Raw genomic sequence first — 24,958 nt, 5'->3', positions numbered from 1 at the left:
TATACCGAGAATGTTTTGATACGTCTGAGGTATGTGGAGGTGACTATAACACAGTGAGGAAATGCCTGACATTTCTGATAAAAACTGTTCTCCCTTCTCTTATCTGGGGAAAAGTTTAAAATGAAAGATACTGCTAATAAAAATAGCGAAAGTAATAAAAGACAGTCAGTGTGAATGCTGTAAACAAGCCCTTGTACTTCCCCTGGCTCTGTCTTTATGATGGTGTGTATCGTTAATCTTCTTTAAGCCCTGAAAAGACATTTATTCCTGTTTTATAGAGCCCACAGACACACTGGAAACAGTGCAACATGGGGAAACAAAGTACAGTTTAGCAAACCAGCGGAAGTCTCAGTTTTTATTACCCGCTTAGCCAATTAATTAAGTACTTATCATGTTGACCAATCAAGGCCAAGTAACTCTCATTATCCTTTTGACATACAATATGACAAACCAATCACAATAATCTGGGAAGAGCGGCTTTGGACAAGAAGCTGAGTAAGAGAAAAGACAGAGAGTAACAGGAGTTTCTGTCCTGAGATAGCAGAACCTATCAAGCAGAAAAACCATCTCTGCACCACTGCTCATCAGCCTGAATGCTGTAGTGCAATCAGCCCTAAATGTTGGTATGGCTAGACAGGAGCCACTACTGGGTTAACAGTAGTTTCCTAAAATCCTCTGGAAAATACTCTGAGAGCATATTTTTTCGTTTGATGGGGCATGAATTGAACTCTTTGGCCTCAATCCCATGTGCTTTGGTGAAAACCAGGTTCTGTTCACTGAATGATTAATACTGTGTCCATTACCAGGAGGAGACTTGATAAGTGGAGTGGATAGAAGGGGTGACGAACACAGCCTAAACATAAATATGGACAGACCAACACAAGTTGCTCAGCCATCACAAGAGGCGAACAGTAGTTCTGGAAAAATGAATGTCCTTGAATAGTCCAGTAACATGTGAGACTTAATCATTGAAGAGACCTGAAGATCTGCAAAGATGGACAGCAGATATTGCTTTTGGGGAACAGAGAAAATAGAACAGATGGCAAATGGAGAGATGGGTAACTTAAGTGGTAGCCTTAACTTCCACTACTGTAGCTGGAATTTAAGTAGTCCTATGGACACAGACCTGTATGCTCTCTTGGAGTTGTCCTCACTGTCATCCTGGTAGTCCTGTGTCTCAGTGGCCAGCTGAAGCTCACTCTGACTGCTCTGCTGAAGGAGCCCATTTGTCTAGATAAGCAATAACAAATCAACAAAACACACTGATCATAGTACAGACAGAGTAACTACTGAGAGGTGCTAGGAGGTGTATATTTTTGGCTGGCAGCTTCTCTGCTTCAAGGAGAGACACGAGTGGTATAGGGAGTAAACACAAATAAAACACTATATTATTATATTAGTGTCTAATTCACCAGTTGTGTAATGTTTTATACCTTCTCTACATTCTTACAGGGTCTAAACTAAACTATACCTGGGACTAATTTACAGACCAAGCTATCTACTGTTCTACATAGTCTCTGATTAGGCCAGTTCATTAATCAAGCAAACTTTTACATCTACGGTATTTTCTATCTACATGATGTTACACTGCACTGTACTTTCATTATAATATCAAAAGGGCTAATTCATGTACGATATGCATGTATCAATATGCAAATATATGCAGCTACTTTATTAAGGAGACCCTGAGGTACAAGTTCAGGACATAATTAATAATCCACTGGACTGAAATCAGTATTAAATACTGTTCACTAAAAATATTTCTGTGAATATATTAAAAATAACAAATGAAGGTCAGGTGAATGGAGTTAGGGGTTAAGGGACTGAACACTCACCACTTCAGCACTGGGAACATGGAGCAGATTTGGGGGGTGGTAGCTGGAGGACAGGGCCTGAGACTCCAGGGTGCTGGAATCCTGCAGCTGCTGGACCGTTGAGAACTGGGGCTGATTGTAGCTGGATTCAGTGATGGTGAAGCCTGGAGGAAGCACAGCATATTCAGGCTCTTGAGATGTTGATTAGATTGGAAGGTACTAGCACTGCCTGGTGGCAACAATGGCTCTACACAGAGTTTAAAAATGAAATGGATATTTCATTTTCCACTGAATAACCACTCAACCGTTTTTTGGCAATTAGACCTGTATAAAGGCTAGATACAATAATTTGGCTTCCAAGGCAAAAAATAAACTTAGCAAAGAGCTAAACAGAGGTAAAACAAAGAAGTAAGAAATGTGATGCCACAGTATTTGAGAGCTAAAGTCGATTTACAACTCAGCACAAATACAGCTGATAAGTAAAATAAGCCCAAATCTTCCTCTCAGCAAGAGTAATAATCACAAACTATGAAATCTAGGTGCATGTGCTTGTGTTTATCCAAGTTCTGTGTGAGACAGCAACATAATAGCAAAGAACTACAAGCAGGAAGGCCAACTTTTATTGATTCTGAATTACTGAAGTACAACATCATCACTCACTGAAACTGTCTGACTTGTTACACTAATTACAGATGAGCAGAAATTACAGTGTGCAGCACAAATGTGTCAGATGATGTACAGCTTTGAGACTGTTATTGCTCGTGTTTGTTACCGGGCTATCTGGGGAAATTTATTGATGACCCTTGGAGTGTGAAATTGAACTGGTCAGAAAATGTTAATGCTCTTTTTAAGGAAACTAAAGTAATTTAAGGTCAGTAAGAAACTTAACAAATGTTTCTCTTCTGTTTTATATCCAGTTTCTTGTTCTATGTAATTCTATGTTTATGTAATAGAGTCACTAGCAATGATAGGAAAGGGATTAATGAAAATGTTAGTTGTATAATTGGGTTGACTCCGGGGCCATTTTGCTGCAGGCCAAGCATGTGACACTCAAACTAAAAGGAGCACATGCACTTGTAAACTTGGAACTGCCACAGTTTACAAAATGATACTCTGAGATAAGTGAGATGATGGTTGTGCTGTGAGCAAAAACAAGAAAACAATACAGGATACCTGCCAGAAGCCCCCAAGGATCAGCATCATAAGCTGTAGCTCTACAACTCAATAATAATGCTCTAACCATGAAAACAGTGTGCTGGAGCTTAAAATAACATTAGGTGATCCTCTTGTCCAGACATCAAACTTTTACCCGTGAAAATTTGATGACACTCCATCAAGCCATATGGCCTCATCCCTAAAATGATAAAACTGTGTGTGTGTGTCCTGGTCAGATAAAAAGGATACAACCTCTCCAGAGGGAATGAAAAAGGTGCATCTGCCCCACATATGTTTATTGTCAGTTTACCAAGCTGCCCAAAGTCCACTGTTTTGATTACACACAATCCAGGCTGGCATCAACAGTCAGATGGCATGGAGGGAAGTTAGTGAGTTAGGTGGTGGGAGTAAAGCAGCAACCATATGTTTGACAGCACTGGATTAAGAGTTATACAATAGAGAGGTAGGGATGGCAAACTGCTATGTCTGTTGTGGGAGTACAACCACCATCCCCTTTGACAGGCTGATAAATCTAATGTTTATTCCATCATTAATATTTTAGCTTATTTTACTTCAAAGGCTGAAGTGAGAGAATTCATTACTAATCTCTTAGCTCTAGGCCAACGTGTGCACAATCAATTAACTACTGAAGCAGAAGAAACTGGAGGATAATTACTGGAACTATACACTTTTAATTCTGAAAACAATATGTGCACGTTTTCCACTTTTTTTGTCATGCAATATATAAATCGCACCTACATGCATGCACAGGTTGACAGCATATCTCCATGCTTTACAAAGAAAGCACGTGTTCATACCTTGAGTTAGAGCTTGCTGGTCAAAGGCAGGCTGAGGGAGTGCTGGTGTCTCAAACTGGCTGATATTCTGAGGTAAAGCATGTTGGGTATTCACATAAGAGTCTGTGAACGGAAAGAGATGTGAAGTAATTCAACAGATTAGTCTGTTTTACTGTAAATACTCATAATGAAAGGCATGTTGATTAAGGGCGTTTCACTCTTCCGCATGTTGTTGAGCTCCTCAAAATGTACTTCAACAGCTGATTACGATTGTTATTGTTCTAATCTTTCTAGTCAGTCGTTGTGCACTCGGTGTCCTTCAGGTCACTTCACAACACTGCATTATGTAAACATTGTCTTGGGTGTAGAAATCATGACTCATGTAAACTATAGCTTGCCCTGCACGATCATGCAAACTGAGGAGATGTAAACAATACAGGGTCGGAAATGCATTTTTCAAAATGTGAAACAATAGAGTTCAAATATTACAGACTAAACACTGAGTCACCACAAAAAATAAATAAGAAAAAAGGAATAAAGGAAAATAGTGTCTTGGTAAATGATGCAGGTGATGGTGATTTTGAAAATGAAAATACTCCATTCTATGGACCTAGCTCCTCTTTCAAATTTTAAAACTACTTCCTTTGTATGCAGGGTAAACGGCACTCTATACACTATTAAAATGTCATCAAATATCGATATCTGAGTTCAAGAGTAGTTAACCTGACCACAGGACATGCATTTTAAGACTGAGGAAGTTCAGCCTATTCTAAACCAGCAACAAAACGAGCCTCATGGACAGGGCTGACCTCTATTTTCCGACACCAGGTACTGATTCTCGTGACAGGGCTTCCCCAAGATGTGCTGAAGCTCCACTGCAGGTAATGTATTAATGTAGTTCTACAGTTTGTTCCTGTTTGCACAAAGAATCCAGTGACACAGTTAACATGCATTAAGCTGTTCCTACCTTCTCCTTGTACTAGTGGTTGGTCAGTGAGAGGCGCCTCCAGTGTCACTTGTTGACCTCCATGCACAACTTCCGTCTGGCCCAGTCCCAGCATGCTCTGCTGCTCTGCTGAAGAGGCAGGTGGCTGCTGGAGGGAGTCTCCCTCTATTTCCACCTGCATTTCATGGGCCACAGTGGCCGTTTCTAAGGGGTCTTCTGTTGTCTGGGGCTGCAGCTGCTGGGCCAGTTCATACCTAAGAAAGGGGAAAGAGCAACAGGACAAAAATGATATCACTGTGTAATAATTCTCTTAAGCACATAAACATGCACTGACAAAGCCCAAACCTATGCGTCTTCATGTGCTTCCTGCAGTTGGGAGAAGACTTGAAGGTCTTTTGGCAGTAAGGGCACATGTAAGGCCGCAGATCACTGTGGGTGGTCATGTGGCGTCGCAGGCTGCCACTAGTAGTGAACGTTGTGTCGCACATCAGACATTTATATGCTTTTAGCCCTGAGTGTGTCCTGATGTGAGCTTTGAGCACTCCAGAGGACGCAAAACCCCGACTGCATTGCACACACTTGTAGGGTCTTTCTCCTGTATGGGACCTGTGATGGTAAAAGGATAGATTTTAAACTATAAACAAAGTACAAAGCAATAGCACGGTTACCATATAAGAAAGTTACTGTGCACAGTTTGGTGTGAACTGCCATGACAGTTTCGTAGTTGGGCAACTTTGATTAAAATTGCTGGTGTCTTTTTTGCAGAGTTGCAGATCCAGGTTCAACAGCGAATCAAGGCCACTGTCACTGGTGCTAGATATGGATCCTGCGTTTCAAATACAAGCTATTAATCTAAATCTGCCAACAAGTAAGATGAATAGAAAAGTGGTAACCGTCTAAAGGCACAGCACAGATGACAGCTTCATTATTTAGATTAACCTCTCGATATGGAAATAAAGACAGATGCTGGAAGTCTGTCATAATGCAGGCTTGAAAATTCAACAGAGATACATAGATCAGAGCAGCTGACTGATACGCTACTTATCATTCCTAGCATTGCTGTTGCAGTGTGCTGGTTTATGCATGACTGACAGAGGGGGGGAATTTTAAAGTTAGTTTCAAGCTGCTTTCCAACATGCACTAGAACCCTAAACATATTATGACATTACCCAGGTGTGCATTACCCAAAGCCTGGATCATGTCAATATGTGATCTCATGTCATGCCTCCTGCACTCTCTACACAAGCACCTCAGGCCTACACTGAAAGCTGGAGTTTCCCCCCATGTGAGAGTATCTGACAAACTCCAGTTGCGTGTTGCATGTGTGGGCACAACTCTGCACAATATTTGGACGTGATTCTCCTCTATGCTGTCCAGAGTTTACATGTGATAACAGTATTATATATAATAAGTATTATATTTCTCTCAAGGGTCATTTAATACAATATTAGAGTTAGAATGGGGATAAGTATAAAACCATAGGTTGTTCACTTTAATGGGAAACGATGGGTCTCTCAGTATAACCCAGTTGTTTTTCCTCTGTCTACCTACAAACTACTATACTTTCCCTCCAGCCTTTCCACCCTTGCATTTATTTAATATCCCCTCCCTTTGGTACTCTCAAAACCATGCAAACCAAATATATCACCTGTGTCAACATGTCTTAATTTTCCTTGCTCTGTTTCCTCTCTTCTCCTCTTTTTTCTCAACTGTGTGTGAATGAGCTTAAATCCTAAGCTAAAGCAATCTTACCAAGATGAACATTATTCACTGTAGCTGTATTACATGATTATATAGCCTAAATTTAAAAGAACCATTTAGGGAAGATTTATGGTATTAGCTGATCTGTTCTCTTGAAGACGCCATTAATCTCCCTATTGTACGGGCAAATCAATTTTCTGTAAAATACCAGAGGAAAAGGGCACCTTAAGTGTAAACTTTTATTCTCTTGGCCAAAACATCAAGTAGGAGTTTTAGCTGGAGAAGGGCATAACTATTTGCACATGTGTTACTGTTCAAATACTTTTTGATCTGACTGTACATTTTAATGTAAAAAGGACTTTCTAACAAACTTTAACAGTAGTATATGTTTAAAACACTTCATGGCCGGTACTTATCTAAACAACTGCTATAAATCAGCTTTACCTGACATGCTGTTTCAGATGACTCGACTTTTTGTAGGCCTTACTACAGAACTGGCACTTATAAGGCCGATCATTGCCCACCACCTCCAGGTACTGTTGGAAAGCCAGGCGAGGATTCTGGGATGGGATGAGGCCTGTTAAGTGAACAGGGACAAGTGGACCTCCATGTGAAAAAACATCTCATTTGTGCAGAAACACAGAGCATGTGAAGAAACACTGGCATGAAAACCACTAAACAATGTATTCCACTCCAATCAGAAAAGAAACAAATACAGACTACCATCCAAAGAGTACACATATGAGCCTGTCAAGATGTGCTCTTACCAAAGTCAGTGATGAGGATGGGTTCTTGCAGAGGGATATCAGGCAGAGGTAGGTTACTTTTTGACACTTTGGCTTTGTTGGCTTTCCGCGGAAATTTGTGCTTCTTCTGCTGCAAGCTTTTGAAGTGAGAAGCAATGTGTGTTTTTCTGTGGCCTGATGTACGAAAGATCTTGTCACAGTGAGGGCAGGGAAAAGGACGTACACCTATAGGAAAAAAAAGGGAAAAAACAGCACTTCTGCAGGATTATTATGTACAGAATTAGACTGACTGTGGCATATTTGCTGTGAAATAAACACTGAAACATAAACAAAAAATCAGCTTGGAATGACGCAAAATACATCTAAGAATTCAAGAGGTACTATCCCTACGCCAAATCGAAACAAATAATATAAAATTCACACATAAACTAAAAAAGGAAGCTTATAAATTTATTAAATGTTTGGCTACAAAAGGTTACAAAGCCTTTTAATTAAGAGGAGACATGACGTGACATAAGGCATAAGAAGATAAAGTAAAGTAGTAAATGCTTAAATGTTCTTTTTATTTAACCCTTTCATGAAGTGGACCTGCTTCTCACCTGTATGCAGCCGCATGTGTACCTTCATGCTGCCAGAAGTGGAAAAGCACTTCAAACAGCACTGACACTCAAAGGCTTTGATACCCGTGTGAGTTTTCATATGTGCCGTGAGGGTGCTTTTGACAGCAAAAGCTCTGAAGCACTGTTTGCACTTGAAAGGCTTCTCGTGCGTGTGGATGCGGATGTGGCGAACAAGGTCGCTGGGTTTCTTGAACTCCTTGGAGCAGTATGGGCAACCGTGCCAGCGAACACCGTTCTCCTCCCTGATGGAGCCTAGAAAAGGGGAAGTTAAGAAGGATCTAGAGTTTCTAATAATGTTTCGAACATAAAAAATAAAAAGAAAGAATATTTTTTTATTTAAATCAAGCACAGAAGCGCCATTTTCTAGTTAAGAAATTATCTTTTTCTACTTGTATTGAGGAGTAACCATTCAGAAGCTGAGATCGAAACTATTTCACAAACATCCCCAATCTTGTATCAAGGTTTCAACCCCCCCTCACGTGACTGTTGTGGCCTAATCACGATCAAGTGCTCACACCTGCGGTAACACAACAGCTACTGTAATTAGCTTGAGATGCATAATAACCCTGAGATGACAAACCCCTGGGCACATTCAAGACGGAACATTTTGGTTATCCAGAAGAGGATTGACCTTGCTGAACCTCACAAGGAGTAAAACAACTCAACTCACATGTCAGAATTTACTCCTTACCTGGCATTTGTATAGGTTTCTTGATAATGCTCCTTTTCTTCTCCCTGGTCAGTTTGTCAGGACCGTGTACCTTCTTATTTTCCACAGTGGCACCGTCAGTGGTCTGGTTCTGCGTATCTCTGGATGCAGAGTCACTCTGCGGCTGGACCACACTTAGGCCACTGTTCTCCAGAGCTTGCTGTAGAAACACAACAGAAATGTGCCACACATCTTAAATCTAAAACAAACCATTCTTCATGTAAACAGACAAAACTATGTGCCAAAGCGTACATCCTATTGCATCCAAAACCAGGAGATTTAGTTAACTCTCCAGCAATTCTCATCTCTAAAATCTGCTGGTGTAAATTCATCTTTTCCCTCGGATGGATCATGTTTGTACCACTCTGACAAATCCTGCCATTTGATGCGCGATCAGTGATCCTGACAGAGCGTTTCATGTGGTTTCTGTGCCCAGATGTATTCTCGCTGCTTGTCAGGATCTTCAGAGGTCCATTTAAACACGGTTCTCTGTGTGTGTGTGTGTGTGTGTGTGTGTGTGTGTGTGCGCAGCTGTGTCTAACTGTATGCATTTCACACACATGGTACGAAACAAGATGACGTTTCCAAGTGAGTTTTTGTTTCCTCCTTTTTTTTTATTATGTTTGAAGCATGTGGTTCACAGTCAGCGTCTGGAGACCTGGGTTTTGTTCTGATCATCTAAGACATTTGGGTGTGGGGGAACGTCCTTCACTCACCTGCAGGATGTCCTGGTTAATGGCAGTTTCCATGGCAATAGCTGGCTCAGGAGGCTGGGGCTGGGTCGCCTCTCCACTGACCTGCTCAGACAGCTCTAGAAGTTGCTGTATGACATCTGTCACCCCTTCGCCCCCCTCTGGCCCCCCAGGAGCCTGACCTGTCTGCTCTGCCTCCTATGGGAGAATGGAAGGAGAAGGGGGGAAGACAGAGAGACAGAAGACAGGGACCAAGGGGACAAAGGGCCATTCGCAAAATCAGGACAGGCCGTAATTTGAAAGCAGGCTAATTTATCTTAGGAGTTCTGCGAAGCGGAAAATTACCAAAGCATTGGTATTATTGAACAGAATGTTAATTAGTGATTGCTTATGTCTGAATCATTGAAACTTTAATATATCATGCATACCAAATAGCACATTACATAAATTAAATAATAATAATCATTCTAAAAGTAGAAAGTATGACAGCTAGACAAAAGTTTCCATGCTGTGTATGGTGCAGAGACCAGGCTAAAACAGCTGGAAGTAAATACATACACTGGTTAATTTTACATATACAGACCTGTGTGTGCATTCGTAGTCGGCAACTCTTTGGCACTAAGCTGCTTATAATAATTAGTAATTAATTACACTCTAATCACCAGATAATGCTGACACATTATTAGCGTTGCTGTAGACAAGGGGAAACATCAGTGAGAAGACTGGCAGACTAACTGCTGTTGTTTCAGAATCAATGCTTGGTCAAATTTGGCAGAAGATATGCTTGATTGCTTTATGGTAGAACAGCATAAAATTAGAGAGGAGTGGTGCTTTTCAGTGTAAATGAAGCTTAAGCTTTTAGAGTTTCTGGAAATGGGACGTTTGTGGCACGGTGGACGTACTAACATGCCAAATGGGAAAAAAAAATAAATAACCAGCATTGTTTTCTCTAAAGAGAAAGATGAATAATTTTCAACAGCAATATTCTCTTTGAAAAAAGATTTAATGTGTTTGACAAACACAAGCACTAATATTACCATGGGATGCCATAAAAGCTACCAACTATCATGTCACTATACTTGCTTCGCATAAATATAGCAATTATTGTTAGTTTGTTTTTCTATTGTATACCTTCAGTAACTTGTTTCTCTGTGCCGGTCCCTGTTTCATTGAAAAGGGAAAATAAACATTTCCATTTTTTACATTTTCTCTTCAACTAATTTATTGCGACTTCCTTCTTACAACTGAAGAAAGAAATATTTATATCTTTCTCTGTGTGATTGCAAATACAGCCAGTCGCAACTAACTGGGTGGCAACAACTGTAGTATATCACAATAATCCTATCCATCTGGGTCTACAGGATGAATTTCTTACCGGAGTGCCGGAGGGCACCTCAATCACAGAGATGTGCATCTTGCTGATGTGGGCATTCAGACTGCCCAGCTTCTTAAATACACAGCTACAGTCCATGCACGGGAACAGTGGTACCCCTTTAGTCTGTAAGAGAGCATAAACAACACAAACAAGACTTTATGCCTGTCTGCTGTACATACCATTACCATTAACTGTAAACATTTTGGAAAGTTGTGAATACTCACTATTTGTTCTTATTAAAGCATAATACTGCATACACTGTGCGCACTGCATGATAAGTGTTAACTTGTGGACAGGATGATATATTGTAAAATGATGCAGTTTGTCTCTCTGGGGATGTTGGCAGACACACACAGCAGGAACATGGACATTTGACTGGGTTCTGTTGTCTGTGATGAAAAATCAAATCACTAAAAGACGTCTATAACTTAATGACAGCAGGTGCGTACAAAAAAAAAAAAACAATTAAGTGGTGTTTAAAAAATGTAAAAAATAAAAACTGGGACGTTAAGTGAAGGAAAATCTCTAAAAACAAATCAAATGTAACTTTGTCTTTTCCATGAGGGACAAACTGCAGGTGAAGTGGACGATCAGTGCACAGGAGTTGTTTAGGCACTAAGTGGAGAGTGTTTGTGAAGTGAGGTAGCTGAACCCCGAGTCATCAAGACAGGATGCATCTGAAGTACGTTTATGAACGTGTGAGGACATATGAAAGAGGTCCAATGAGGGGCTATCAGCATCACAAGAATAGGTATGTGGCGAGTAATGATGGAAGGACACAGGAGGAGTGATGCTTCTTATGCTCCCCAAGATGTGTGTTTTCAGTGAAGTGGCATTCCTGAAGTGAGAGGAAGGAAGTGCGAAAGAAGTGGGGAAGAAACAGAATAGACGTCATGTGAGGAGGCAGAGAAGAGGGTGAAGGCAGAGATGGCATGATGATAAGTTCAAGACAAAAATCAGGTTCTTAGGAAACAGAAGCTGAAGAAGACGACAAGAACCAGAGACAATGTTTGAGGTGACGTTCTGATGTCATTAAGAGGCTGAAAGCATATTTGATGGATGTAGCAAATGTGAGTGAATGAAAAAGAATATTTATATTATATTTTTTAGAAACTGGAGGCACCAAGTTTAGTGGGTTTTAATAATAAAGGAAGTAGGAAGTTTGGAAACAGTTTTCTTTTCTTTTCTTACTTTAAAGAAAAGAAAGTTTGAAAACTTTAAACTCCAGTCCACAGTCTCTGTGGTGATAATGCATAATTTCACAGTTAACAGTCATAAAATAATAACTGAGAGTGCAAAACCAGGTTAAGATATCTTTAAATACGTCATGTAAATTGCTTAGAGACATGCTAATTAAAGTTCAGAAATCAGTTAAGTTTGTATCATTTTCAGTCGGCTGTCGTGTCGGGTGATCTGGAAGAACTGAAAGTTTGATATTTTGTATTTGCAGGTGAAAATACATTGAGTATAATTGTTCTGAAAAAGGTTTTAGAGCCTCTAAAAATCCTACAAAATCCAAACCCACAATCTTGGTATTTTATTATTAACTTCTATAAAACATTAAAAAATGGGCTTGTTAATATGTGAGACTGTACTAGTTGTTAGTTCTACCTACAGTATATGCGCACATAACTGCACATTCAAACTTAATAATCTGTACATCACTTTCTGAGGTGCAGGGTTTTAGTCATTTATACTGATATTTAAATGATATTCAAATTCAAATGCCATAAATTCACCGGAGAGGAGCTCCATATACCATTCAGACTGAACTATTGTTTTATAAATCTACATATCACTCTCCCTTAAAAAACAAATAAAACACCAACAGATACATTTTTTGGCTTTTGTTGATAAACTCTAAATACAAATTTGTCATTAATTGGAAAACAACATTTTTCTGAGCTTTAGCACCTCAATCTGAGATGAGCAAAGGGCTTTTAGATGCCATTCGCATGCAGACAGTGTTACTGCCTCAGCATGCCAACACGCCGCATGACACTTTACTGGATTTAACCATGATGATTTTACTCCCCGAGCTCCTCAGTATGCGTCTGCTCATGAAATCTATTGTAAATAATGCCTGACCACAATTTGTTTTAAAAGTCAGCCAATCGCAACGATGAACTCTATCCGGAACAGGAACGGTGAAGAACTCTTGTGAAAATTAGATGCATTATTCAAACAGTCCTGCTGTTTGGCTTTCCAGAAGTAATTCAATCTACTGGCTTCATCATGGGCTTTTAGCATGGAATATACAATCATGTTAGCAAGAGAGGGAAAAAAGCCACACTTCAATTTGTTCTAACCTAATTTGTTGAAATGACAAAGTGTGAGAAAAAGTTTTGGAAATAAAATCAACAGGCCAATTCCGGACAGACTGAATAACTAAGATGCAAGGATGATGTAGAACTGCACTTATATGAACCATCTCCTCGTGAGTATTTAATGTAAGCTCGCCGCTCATCACAGGGATTTAAATGTATTTGAATGTTTATTCAACTGATTCTATAACACTTTTATAATCCTCAACTGCAGGAAAAAATATAATTCACAGCTCATGTGCCAGCATAACATTAATGGCAAAGTTACAAAAGAAAAAGCATAAAGTTTGCTTAAGGCCATGTGAATGAGCCAGAAGGCTGACAGATGAGACCAAAGTACAACTTTCTGGCTAGAATGTAAAGTTTCGTGTTTGTTGACAACCATGCAAGATAAAAACCTTATACCATCTGTAGAACATGATGTACAATGATCAGGGCCTTTATTTTTCTCATCCGTCAGTTGTCAGTTCAATGTCATATAACAAAAGCAGAAACCAGAGCCATATGCTAATATTAATAACAGTGTTTTCCTGCTGATGTTTAGCAGACATCCGTGATGCTTACCAAGCTCACCATCTTAGCATGTCGTCATGTTGACATGTATGAGTTGTGTGTGTGTACAGAACACGTAAAGTATGGCTGAGGCTGAGGGGAATGTAATTAGCTTTGTATGTCTTTTAGTCATAAACCAGATGTTATTCGGTAGAAATAAGCAAACAGGCCTATCAAACACTATGTCGGCAATGTTGGATTTCTTCTGTTTTTTTTTTTTTTAAGATTTTTTAGAACCTGTGGTAAAAACTCAGCTAAATTAAATTTTCAGCTGGCACTAGCAGTGAACCAAATTAGTGTGGAGCTTGGTGTGCAAGCACAAAGCGTCTTTTATACTTTGAGGCTTTGTTACATTTTTTTTGCTAAAATGAACTAGCACCGAGCGCTGGAGCATTTCCACTGATTGGGGACCCACTGCGCCTCCAGTGTCGGAGATCATTGTGTTGGTTTACAATCAGGCTGCCAGAAAGCTGACCGGGTCCAGACTGCAGCCACATTATTGGAAGCAGTCATCAACCGGCTTCTCCCACCACCATCACCTTGCCCATTAACAGACTGTGTCAACAAACTGTACAAATGGATGGTCACTCACTCACACTCTCACACGCTCTCATAAACACACACACTCACTCACACACACACACACACACACACACACACACACACACACACACACACACACACACACACACACACACACACACACACACGCGTGCGCGCACACACACACATACACACAATAATTCATTATCTGTCAACATGAACATTTGGAAACCTAGAGATGCCTCTGATATGTGCCGTTCTTTTGACCTCTCAACCAGGGTTTGGCACCAAGAGAAAGTGACCTTAGTGATAGAGCACTGTTAGAGACCAAAGTCCAGGCTAAATTAGGGTGAATAAATTAGGACAGATCTTTAAATTGGCTGCTGTGAAGTGCTCACAAAAGGAAGACAACAAAATGAGGAACAAAGAGATGCAATTTTGCATCATTCCTTTTCCAACAGAGAAATAATCTGGCAGGGTGTCCTGCTGCAACAAGCAGCATTGCTGGCAATTTTGTTGTTCAAGTGAAGAAGGTGTACAAAGAGCGAGACAATGTCTTGGACAACAACCAAAATAAAATAAATGACACTAAATTACCCAAATTTTAAAAGCATTGGCTGACTTCATCAAACACTGTTTAATTCCCTGGTGGAACTCAGTCATGCTTTACACAAAACACTCCACGGACCTCTACTACATTTTTGTATTCTTATGTCAGAGTTAAAACTACGTCCCTCTTGAGCAGAAACCAATGCTATAACTCTTTAGTGTCAATTCCTCATCAACCAACTGATGTACAGTGGCAAGAAAAGAATTCCATGGTTTTCTGCAGCACGTAAAAAAAGTGATCTGATTGTTATCTAAGTCAAGAGTATTAACAAATGTAATGTGCCTAAAATAATAACACAAAAGAAATCTGATCATTCATGTCTCTATTGAAAACAACTATAAAAACATCATAGTGCTAATTGAAAAGTATGGGATTATATGGGATTGGAGTCAGGTATTAGCATACCTGAAAAAAAAAAAAAATTTAAGGTGGATTAGAGCTATTTCGACAGAAGAAAAAAAAAACACAAACTCTTTGAGCTTGCCCCACACAAAAACAATACACTTATGTGAGCCATACCTCCACCAAAGTAGCTTTCAGAAGATCTACGATCAGGAATGGTTGATTTACATAAAGTTGGAAAGGGTTACAAAGTAATGTCAAAGACTTTAGAAACTAATTAGTCTACAGTTATTCAGTCTACAAATGGAGACACTTTGGGACTGTGGCTACTCTACCAAGAGGTAGGCGGCCAGTAAAAAAGACCTCAAGAGCACAACAAACACTCATCAATGAGGTAAAGAAACAACCCAGAGAGACAGCCAAAGATTTGAAGGCATCATTGGAACTGGCTAACATCTGTGTTCATGAGTCTACAGTGGGTAAAACATTGAACAAGCAGGGTGTCTATGTCAGGACACCACAAAGGAAGCTGCTGCTTTCTTAAAAGAACATTGCTGCACACACTGAACTTTGCCAAAGAGACACATTGACACTCCACAGCAGTATTGGCAAAATGTTTTGTGGACTGAAGAAACTATTTGGAAAGAACACACAGCACTAGGCCTGGCTTAAAAATGGTACAGCATATCATCAGTAAAACATCATCCCAATTGTAAAGTATGGTGGAGGAAACATCATGATTTGGGTCTGCCTTGCTGCATCAGGGCCAGCTTGCAGTGATTGAGGGGAAGATGAATTCCCAAGTGTATCAAAAACTTATCCAGAATAATGTGCGAATGTCTGTATGTGAGCTAAAACAGAAGTTGGGTGGTGCAACAGGACAATGTCAACAAAACACACAACAGAATGGCTTCAGAAAAACAAAATCCACCAAGTCAGAGCCCAGACCTCAACACAACAGAGACGTCCAAAGAATATGACTGAGGTAAAGCAGTTCTGCAGGAAGAACGGACGTAAATTCCTCTTAAACAATGTGCAGGTCTGATCCACAGCTACAGGAAGTGCCTGGTTGAGATTATTGATGCCACAGGTGGGTCAACCAGTTATTAATTGTGAGGGTTCAAAGACTTTTTCCATTATCACCGGGTTTTTATGGTTGTTCTCATAAAGACAGGAAAGATCAGAGTTTCTTTTGTGTTATTATTTTAGGCACATTATATTTTTTAATACTCTTGACTTAGATAAAGATCAGACCACATTTTATGACAAATTAATGCAGAAAACCATGAAATTCCAAAAGATTCACATACCTTCTCTTGCCACTGTATTGTGAAGTCTGGTGTAAGGTAGATGGGCCAAAAGTTAAGAATACGATGAATTGATAAATTTTTCAATGCTGCAAGTGTTAATACTTGCATTGAAATTCACAAAATAAATATTATCTTTCGTTTACTTTTCTGCCGAAGAATAAATCCCCTAGCCTTCTCTTTCTTATCTACAGGAATTAGAGAGTATTGAGACAGAACATTGTGCATCTACTGTCACATCACAGAAAACAGATTTATTTCCAATTGCTGCTCAATTCTGACAGGATTCAAAAAGGATTCAAGTGGTAATGTGTCTGTCAAACTTGTCTTCCCTCTTCAGGCGTTGATGGAACCTGAACTGTACACGTTACAAATGTGACAAAATGCTGCACTTCAATAAACTAATGACTGAATTAAAACAAATAAGTAAATACACTTTATACAGTGCTACAAAAGTTCTAACTTGTTTTATTGCTGTGATGTACAGCTATCAAAATCACAGATGGTCTCGCGTCCCACAGATATATCTCTATCTGCATATGCAGTCCTTTTAAGGTGACTTATCTGAATATTTGATTGGCGTTGGGAGCACTTTCTTACCTCAGAATGAACTCTCTGAACGTGGGAGTGCAGGTTCCCTTTCTGCGAGAAGGAGGCAGGGCAGAACATGCAGAGGTGAGGTTTCTCTCCCGTGTGTCTCACCATGTGGGTCTGCAGCACCACCTTCTGGTTGAAAGCCTTGCCACAATGGGCACACTTATAGGGCCGCTCACCTGCAGGCAAAGCCAAGGTCACGTCAAACAACAGCCATGAGGAGTACTGGAAACACAGATGCTTTGACAACTGCAATTTCCAAAAGATTAATTAATAACTTGCATTACTTAAGTCCAGTAGTGATCAATAACTGATTAATAACTAATAACAACCACTAAATGAATTAACCCCCCCGGCAGAACATGAATTGAAGCGAAGCGAAAACACAGTTTAACATTCTTCATATTTCTCAACCTTGAAAGTTTATTTTCACGTTACAGCAGAAATGTTCAAAGAGATCACTGTTGAGTATATGCAGCACTTGCTTTTTTATTGCCACTAACTAAAACGAAACGAAATCCTAATTAATAAGAATCTGAAGAAATCAAATCAACGCTAGATAATTTTTCAAATGAAAACCTCAGAGATAACGAGGTTCTCCCCTTGAAGGCAGTGTTCCCCACACACAGGTTTTACTTGAGCAAGACACCAAAGTATATTAACAGTTTCAGAATCTCCCAGTTGAAATGATTTTTACTCCACATGTGTAATAATTCTCAAAACTTAAATTGACCCCCCACATCTTACAAACTTAAGTGGTGGCCATTTTAAATGTATAAGATACTAAGTAATCACCTGGCCTGTAAATGTAAGATTTATACATGAAACACACATAAAAAATACATACATAAACTTTATGACCAAACTCTTTTGTAGTGAAGTTTTCTCCTTTTTCAGAAAGACATTTCGGCTAATGAGGGTGCGAAGGCGAGTACAAAAGTAAGTAGATGTAGTAAGTAGATGTATCGTAGTAATCACTGAACATTAGCTGTGTCTATCTCAGAATTGTTTAGTCTTTTTCTTCTTCTTTCAACTACTCCATGTCTAAAACACCCTAGCGCCCCTAGCGAACAATTTAGTTTATTTTTCAGAAATCCTACTTCATATCTCATTGCATTTTTTCACTTTCAGATTTATCCCGCGGGCCAGACTGAACCCCTTGGCGGGACATACGTTTGACACCCCTGGTTTAAAGGATACTTCTTTTTTTTTTTTTTTCTCATTTAATAATTCTGCATTTTGTATTTTTGGAGCACATGTGAAACACATCTGGACCAGACTTGTACATTCATATTCTCCACAGCAGCGACTTCAGCGGTGTTTCAAATACATTTTTTGACATGCACATTAGTTTTATCAGTAATTCAATCTGATTGATGTCAAGATAAATCAGAGCCTCATGCTTTTGTAATTCAAGTAAATTTTGAGCCCATATCTCAACTGTGGCAATTTAATATATTTCGACTGCAAAGTTACGCCATGGTTCCATCTTCGAGACTCATACTCTACATATCCTGTTTTTATGGTAACTCATCCTGAAACATCACTGATTAATTTGCCAATATAGCGCCAACATAAGGCCATCTCTGGTATCAATTCAGGCATTAATAAAGCTGAGTCAAAAACAATCTTGTACCCTTAGCAACTCCTCAACGCGTCAGAGTGAGAGAATGAGGCCTAATGTGCGTGTGATTTTCTGTGTGTGCAGTCTCCCAAAGCGACTCTTCACCTCATCAGCTCAAGGGCTGTTTGAGATTCAAAGCACAAAGGAATCAACTTCAGCCACTATTAGTCAGCCAGCCGGTCAACCAAGCAAACAAATTAACATGTGGATGATGTTTAAACAACATGTGGGTGGAGGCTACATTACCTGAATTTGAGTGACTGAACAAGTGCAGAACCGCACATGAATATTAAAATTTAAGCAGCGTATTGAAATTCTACCCATGCAACATCTCCGTATGACAGCTTAGTGATGCAGTGAGCCGAGGTGTACAGTCCCTCAGAAAGAGAGGGTAAACACAGCACGGGGTTTCATCACAGAGTCAGATAATCGAGGAAAATTGAATCGGAGCAAGTCTGGCCCGGAGAGACAAGTGTGAGACTGTTACAGTTTTTTGATATGTGGATAATAGAATTAAGTTATGGGACCATTAAAAAGTGAAATAAAGAAACTAAACCAGCAACTCCATCTTCTTGTGAAAACACTATCCACACAACCAAAAAGCCTTCGACTGCACCCATGACCTAGATCATCCACTTCCAGCGTCATCCACATGCGAGTCCTTACAATAATTGATCTAAGTATGACTCGCAGAATGCGAATGAGATCTCTGTAACCTAAACACCCCAGCGTCCCCCAATCTATTACTCTTCACTCACCTGTGTGTATTCGGATGTGTCTGACAAGCTGGCTGGGCTTTTTGAAAGCCTTTCCGCAGTGATGGCAGCTGTTTGTGAATCCACTGCGGTCGATGTTTTTCTTGTAGTTTCTGGAACTAGAGGTGAGCGGCCTGTGGGAGTAAAGAGTAAAGAGTGAAGAAAAAAAAGAATGAATGTCAAAATGTTTTTATAGAGTCAACTATTTATATAGTGTTTTAGTATTGTCTGATCTAACTATTAGTTGCTAGGACAAACAGTTTTTTACTGCTCCTCTTTTCATTGCAACTTCATTATGGAGACGATGCTTTTTTATCATTTTTCATTTTGTTATTATTCTTGAACAAATGGCCATTGAGCTAACCCTAGCAATTTATCCACATGGGGGAAATTCAGGTCTAAAGGCAGCTAAGCAGCAGTTACTGTATAAGTAAACAAACAAATAAAAACTAGAATAAGATAAAGACACTCCTATAACATAGGACATCGCATAGTAAAATCAGAGAATATGCACAAAGTGTGAGTATGACACTCAGGGTGTCCCGTAGGAGGACAATTTGGCCATCAGTTTTCTCTCTCCCACGTCCTCTGCTGAGTTCACAGAGCACGCCGGGACAGAGCTGGCCTTCCTTAACACTTTGTTCAGTCTCTTCCGGTCTGCTGCTGTGATGCCACTGCACAGAAGATGGCTCATGCCAGAGTCATAAAACAGTCTGAGGACAGTCATGCACACTCCAAAGGATGAGTTTCCTCAGGAGGTAGGGGCTATTGTGTCCATATTTACAATGCAGTGGTGCTGTCTGACCTGATATTGTTAATGTCATTGTTGATTTAATGGAGTCAGACCCATGAAACGTAAATAAACTAGAATTACTGCCTTGTGATTCTATGCATGTGCCAGCCAGTCAAGTTGCAGCTTTTATGCATGTTAGTCCAGACTCTATTAACGTACACACATTCTAATGAGTTCATCCAAGAGAATAGTGTCATTATTCTTTCTTTATACAATATTTCTGAACAATTTTACAAGAGACTGTTTATGTCCACAGGACAGTCAGTGCTTTTGTCTTACTGCAGTATAAAATCCTTCTACTAGTTAAGGAGGATTTTATTAGCATTGTCCGTGATGCTGCAAAATCTGCATTGAAGCAATTGATTTTAAATACAGTGTTTTAATGTCTCCTTACAGTCTAAATGCAGATCAACAGCCATCAGCTTGCATGATTCACATACTGTTTTTCTTTTTTAAATGTTTGGCATAAAAATAGGAAGAAAATAAGGTGTAAAATAAATAACTATAAACTCCAGACTGTAAATCGCCTGCTTCCTTCCCTTTTAACTTCAAGCAGGTTTTCCAGCTGACTTGGTCAAAAGTACAAAATTCTGGTCTGGAGCCCTGTCTGACCTCATTTTTATGTGACTCTTCATGTGCTCCTTGAGGTGTGCAGACGTCTTGAACTCCTTGTCGCAGGTCTTACAGGTGTAGACCTTGATGCCTGACAGCTCCTTGCGGTGCTCTTCCAAGTGCAGAGAGAGCTGGCTCTGGAGAACAAACTCATCTCCGCACTCTGCGCAGATCAAATTCTGCAGCGTTTGTCACAAAGCAAAGAGAGGAGACAAAAAGGAAAAAAAAAAAAGTTCTTCATAAACGGATAGTAAACGCAAATCGAGACAGTTGCACGTATGCCCGGCGAGTTAACTAACCTCTTCCTTCTCGTGTAGCATGATATGAGATTTGAGGCTGGCAATGCGGGAGAACTTTTTATTGCAAACAGGGCAGGTGAAGTCAGAGGTTGTGTGTGTGGACTTGTGGAGTGTGAGGTTGAACTCCACGTTAAATGTCTGCGAGCACTGGTCACATCGATGAGGCTGTAAGTGAGAGAAGAGAAGTGGGTGAAGAAAGAATAATGTGCTTTGAAGTGTAAAACGCTGTATAACAGACAATGAGCGAGAGAAACACAACTATGATACAGAGCTGTCTGACTTATTTTCTGAGTGCGTTCTTAGTCTGGTCAATGCCGAGGGCTATACTGACACTGGTGAGTCTTACTCTGAGTGGCAGGCCCTGAGGCTACTACTCTTCAGCCTGGAGAGACAGTGCCAAAGTAAGCGAATATAGCGGTCTAGAAATGGAAAATGACCCACAACTAGAGGTGCAGGTGCAAAAGTAAGATGGTGTCATTATTGTCTTTTCACATCATAAGAGACGGTTAAGAGATCAGATCAGATCAGATAAATGCAGTCCTCACTCAAACTGTTTTGTCCAGAGCATGAAGTGAAGAAACCTTAGCTTGTCTGCGTGTGATTATGTGTGTAAGACGGGACGTGAATGCAGATGGATCTAAAAAGGAAAGAAGGCAAGGTTGTGCTGATGAATGGGAAGAGGAGGGTGTACTAAAGGGTAGCTGGAGACATATTCAAACAGAAATGAACATCTACAAAAAACTGCAATACTTAACATAACCAAACTTAACCTTACCCCAGAAAAAAACAAACATCTCTTGCTTCTTGGAGGAGCAGGTTCTTATACAAATCACTCCAGTCACACTGCACCTAGCTACAGTTACACTACAGATATGTCTCTGAAGATGTTTAGTTGAAAGGCCTTTTCAGTTCCAGAGGTTTATTGACAAATCACATGTGGGTCCTTGGTTCACAGGCGATCATGTGTATGGACTTTAATGTACAGTAAGTGACTGATTAATGGCGTCACAGACCACCTTCTCCTCTGTTAAGGGGCAACTTCACTGATGTTCAATTTGCTTTCTATGCCTCTATATGCTCCTGTGGGTTTTTTGACTGAACGCTGAGAGATATTTTGAGAGATAAAATGCAGAGGGAACCTGCAGCCATAGGAAACAAAAAATCTGGTTCAGTTTAAAATCTGTGAAGTTTGAGGTAAATGGCTTCCTTCACTTCTCTTTCAAACACTAAATATCAGTGTTATTTTAACACAATATGTGAAGCCAGTATTAAATGCTCAATTTTATCAAACACTTAACCAATAGAAATATATGGCAATACAAGTTGCGTGGCTCTAATTCAATTCTGCATAAGGATAAGAAAAAATGAATCTATCTACAAGTGTCCACCATGTTGCTGGTAACCACATGTTCCAGAAGCAGTAGAAGCAGCTGGCACTAAATAATGTGACTGCCAGACTAAGCTGAAACCTGCTCTGAGGCTTCCAAATACACAATGGCCTTCAATGCAGATTTAAACCTTCACACTGTGAAAAATAATTGGACTGAAAAATCCAGGACACCTCCAGCTATGATGGTAAGCTGCTATCTTGGCGGAAATCGAATCTATAGCAGGGAAACTGTCATCCACTACAGCAGGTCAGTTATCCCGTTTAAGTGAATACATCAGCTGGAGAGTTTCCTGTCAGGGAACTACCCTCATGGTGACCTTAAATAGAGAATTCAAATCTCAGCTGATCATGTAGAGCTGCTTAGAAGGAGGCAATAATAATCACAATAATAATGTGTCTACTGGGTAGCTAATAGTGACCAAGAGCAGCCAGGTGCAGTAATACCAGCAATATGCAAGATCTGAATGTGAGGAATTAGAGGAAAAGTGCAAATGCATGTCCTGATGATAGAGATCAAGCATACTCTGACCTTCTCTAAATAAGTAAAGGTTAAAAGCTGCTCCAGCGGCTTTGATTGCTACCACTTGTGCCCCCCCCCCCACTTACCTTGTCGTTGGTCTCATGCTCACGAAGATGCTTCTGCAGCTGGCTCTCAGTAGTAAAGACCTGGCAGCATATGGTGCACTTCTTGTCCTTGAGCTCTCCACCGCTGAAACTTTCCACCTTGGCTTCGCTGGGATCTGCATCTGTGGAGAGGGAACACTTCAGTATCTTAATTTGGATGGAGAGGCGTTCTCCTGACACCGGCTGACGACACAATGCTTCTTCCTCTGGCCTCTTCAATCACACAGACGCTGCCTTCAGGGCCTGTATGGTCATACAATTGTCACAAATCAAAGGCTTGGACACAGTATTTTCATATATACCATATATAGCATCTGTATGCTGATGCCTTCTCTTGACTTTCAAACGTAAATGTTGGATGATGATGAGCATATAACAGACAAGCACTGACTTAATGTGTATTTTCTGTGTTTTCACGGTGGGATACGGGAATTTATGATTCAGAATTAAGTGGAATCAGGTTTAAGGAAAAACACACTGGTTTGACGTGCTGTTCAAGGTTGAAATAGATAAAACCTTTATAGTATTAGAGATTATTTTGTGCCTCAGTGAGGAAATTTACAAGACAAGAACCTGCTGATAGTCTTCGTGTAGCCCACAGGTGTTTTGTTTCTCAGAATAAAGGCTAAGAGACAATCATGCCCACAGCACCTGCACTGTAATGTCCTAAAGTTTCTCATTTTCATTACTTGCCTCCCTAAAAAGGTTAAGAAACACAAAGACGGGGGGGTTTTGTCATCCAGCTTCACCCTGTCCATTACCTGCTGTGTACCCATGTTACCTTCATTCAACAGGAGCCTGTCACAGACAGACGTGTCGCACCGACACTGACGCCATGTGCTTTATTTTTAGGAAGTTAACCCGGCGTCAAACTTCAGTTTTGTGGTGAGGTTGTGTCGATGCAGATGTTATATTACTGCTACTGTTATGCATCCTGCATCAGGTGGTAACGGAGGGGCTACCACTTCACGTACCATCCTAACCAGCACGATGCCGTATTCCCACAGTGACAACAGTGTGTTCGCAAACTAAACGCGCTCCTAACGACACACATCAACACACATCAACACACATCAACACACATCAACACACATCAACACACATCAACACACATTTGGCTGCTTTGGACTTCGTGCATTTGCCAACTTGTTGTCGTTTTGCAGCACTCGTGCATCACAACAGCACTTGCACTACGGCGCTGCACAGAATCACAATAACAATGGCTAGCGCGTTAGCGGCGGGGCTAACGATAGCCAAGCGAGCTAGTTAGCAACACACAAGCTAACGACAGGTCCGTAGTAAAGAAACATGTGGAGTTCAAATCGGACATTAACTAAAGCTGCTCGACGCCGCGCGTCTCCTCCGACTGCGGCGGACACCAATTTACACTGGAAGCCAATAAGAAGAGCCACCGAAATGTTATTAATATCATTCCGCCTCAATCACTCCTTCGCCGCACAAAGCAAAGCCCACCCGCAATACTATATCCGGGGACTATATACACTACATTCAAGTGTTATTATATAAGCCACGGAGATGTTTGTCCAAATAATACCGGCTTATTTGGGTAGCCCATAAACTGTACTTTTTATTCGTTGCCTTTTGGTACTTGTTACCTGGTTCGTCGTTGCTTTTAACTCTCAGTTTGCGAGGTCGGCCCCGCGGCATAGTTCCAGTACTCAGGGCGGGTGTGCTGTGAACAATTTGCTTTTCAAAATGGCGACTCGAGTCAAGCGGAGACAGCAGCGTCCCCCCGCGAAGACCCGCAGCTGCGCGGAGTAGGGAGACATCTACCGTCAGGTACACGCACAAACCCGCAACACTGTTCGGTTATCAGTCATCTACAGGGAGGATTCATTGTCACAGTCAGTCCTGTGAGGTTTCTTTTTCCTTCCCCAATCTTAAAAAGAAGTAAAGGCTTTATTCATTTCAAAGGAATTCACAAGTACAGTAAAACAATAACAAAATAAAAAAAAAAAGGCACAATGAATATAACAGGCACAAACATACATATTCATTATAATATAATTACAG

General features: G+C 40.4%; 1 protein-coding gene across 1 annotated transcript in view; it reads right to left on the bottom strand.

The window, feature by feature from the left end:
• Positions 1-24,374, bottom strand: part of LOC113169463 (zinc finger protein 236) — a 38,869-nt gene extending 14,495 nt beyond the window's left edge. Inside the window, exons 1-17 of the mRNA XM_026370861.1 lie at positions 23,227-24,374; positions 22,907-23,046; positions 20,911-21,075; positions 20,612-20,790; positions 19,210-19,340; positions 16,834-17,006; positions 10,556-10,678; positions 9,205-9,378; positions 8,471-8,648; positions 7,759-8,031; positions 7,181-7,384; positions 6,858-6,990; positions 5,058-5,318; positions 4,734-4,966; positions 3,788-3,889; positions 1,836-1,978; positions 1,127-1,230 (exon numbers count right to left, since the gene is read on the bottom strand). Coding sequence (XP_026226646.1) covers positions 1,127-1,230; positions 1,836-1,978; positions 3,788-3,889; positions 4,734-4,966; positions 5,058-5,318; positions 6,858-6,990; positions 7,181-7,384; positions 7,759-8,031; positions 8,471-8,648; positions 9,205-9,378; positions 10,556-10,678; positions 16,834-17,006; positions 19,210-19,340; positions 20,612-20,790; positions 20,911-21,075; positions 22,907-23,046; positions 23,227-23,296 — 2,786 coding nt within the window. The 5' untranslated portion in view covers positions 23,297-24,374. The remainder of the gene's footprint in view (positions 1-1,126; positions 1,231-1,835; positions 1,979-3,787; positions 3,890-4,733; positions 4,967-5,057; positions 5,319-6,857; positions 6,991-7,180; positions 7,385-7,758; positions 8,032-8,470; positions 8,649-9,204; positions 9,379-10,555; positions 10,679-16,833; positions 17,007-19,209; positions 19,341-20,611; positions 20,791-20,910; positions 21,076-22,906; positions 23,047-23,226) is intronic.
• Positions 24,375-24,958: the final 584 nt, after the last annotated feature.

The sequence above is a fragment of the Anabas testudineus genome, chromosome 16 (assembly GCF_900324465.2).
Source record: "Anabas testudineus chromosome 16, fAnaTes1.2, whole genome shotgun sequence".
NCBI lineage: Eukaryota > Metazoa > Chordata > Actinopteri > Anabantiformes > Anabantidae > Anabas > Anabas testudineus.
This window is presented reverse-complemented; position numbering and strand designations above follow the sequence as displayed.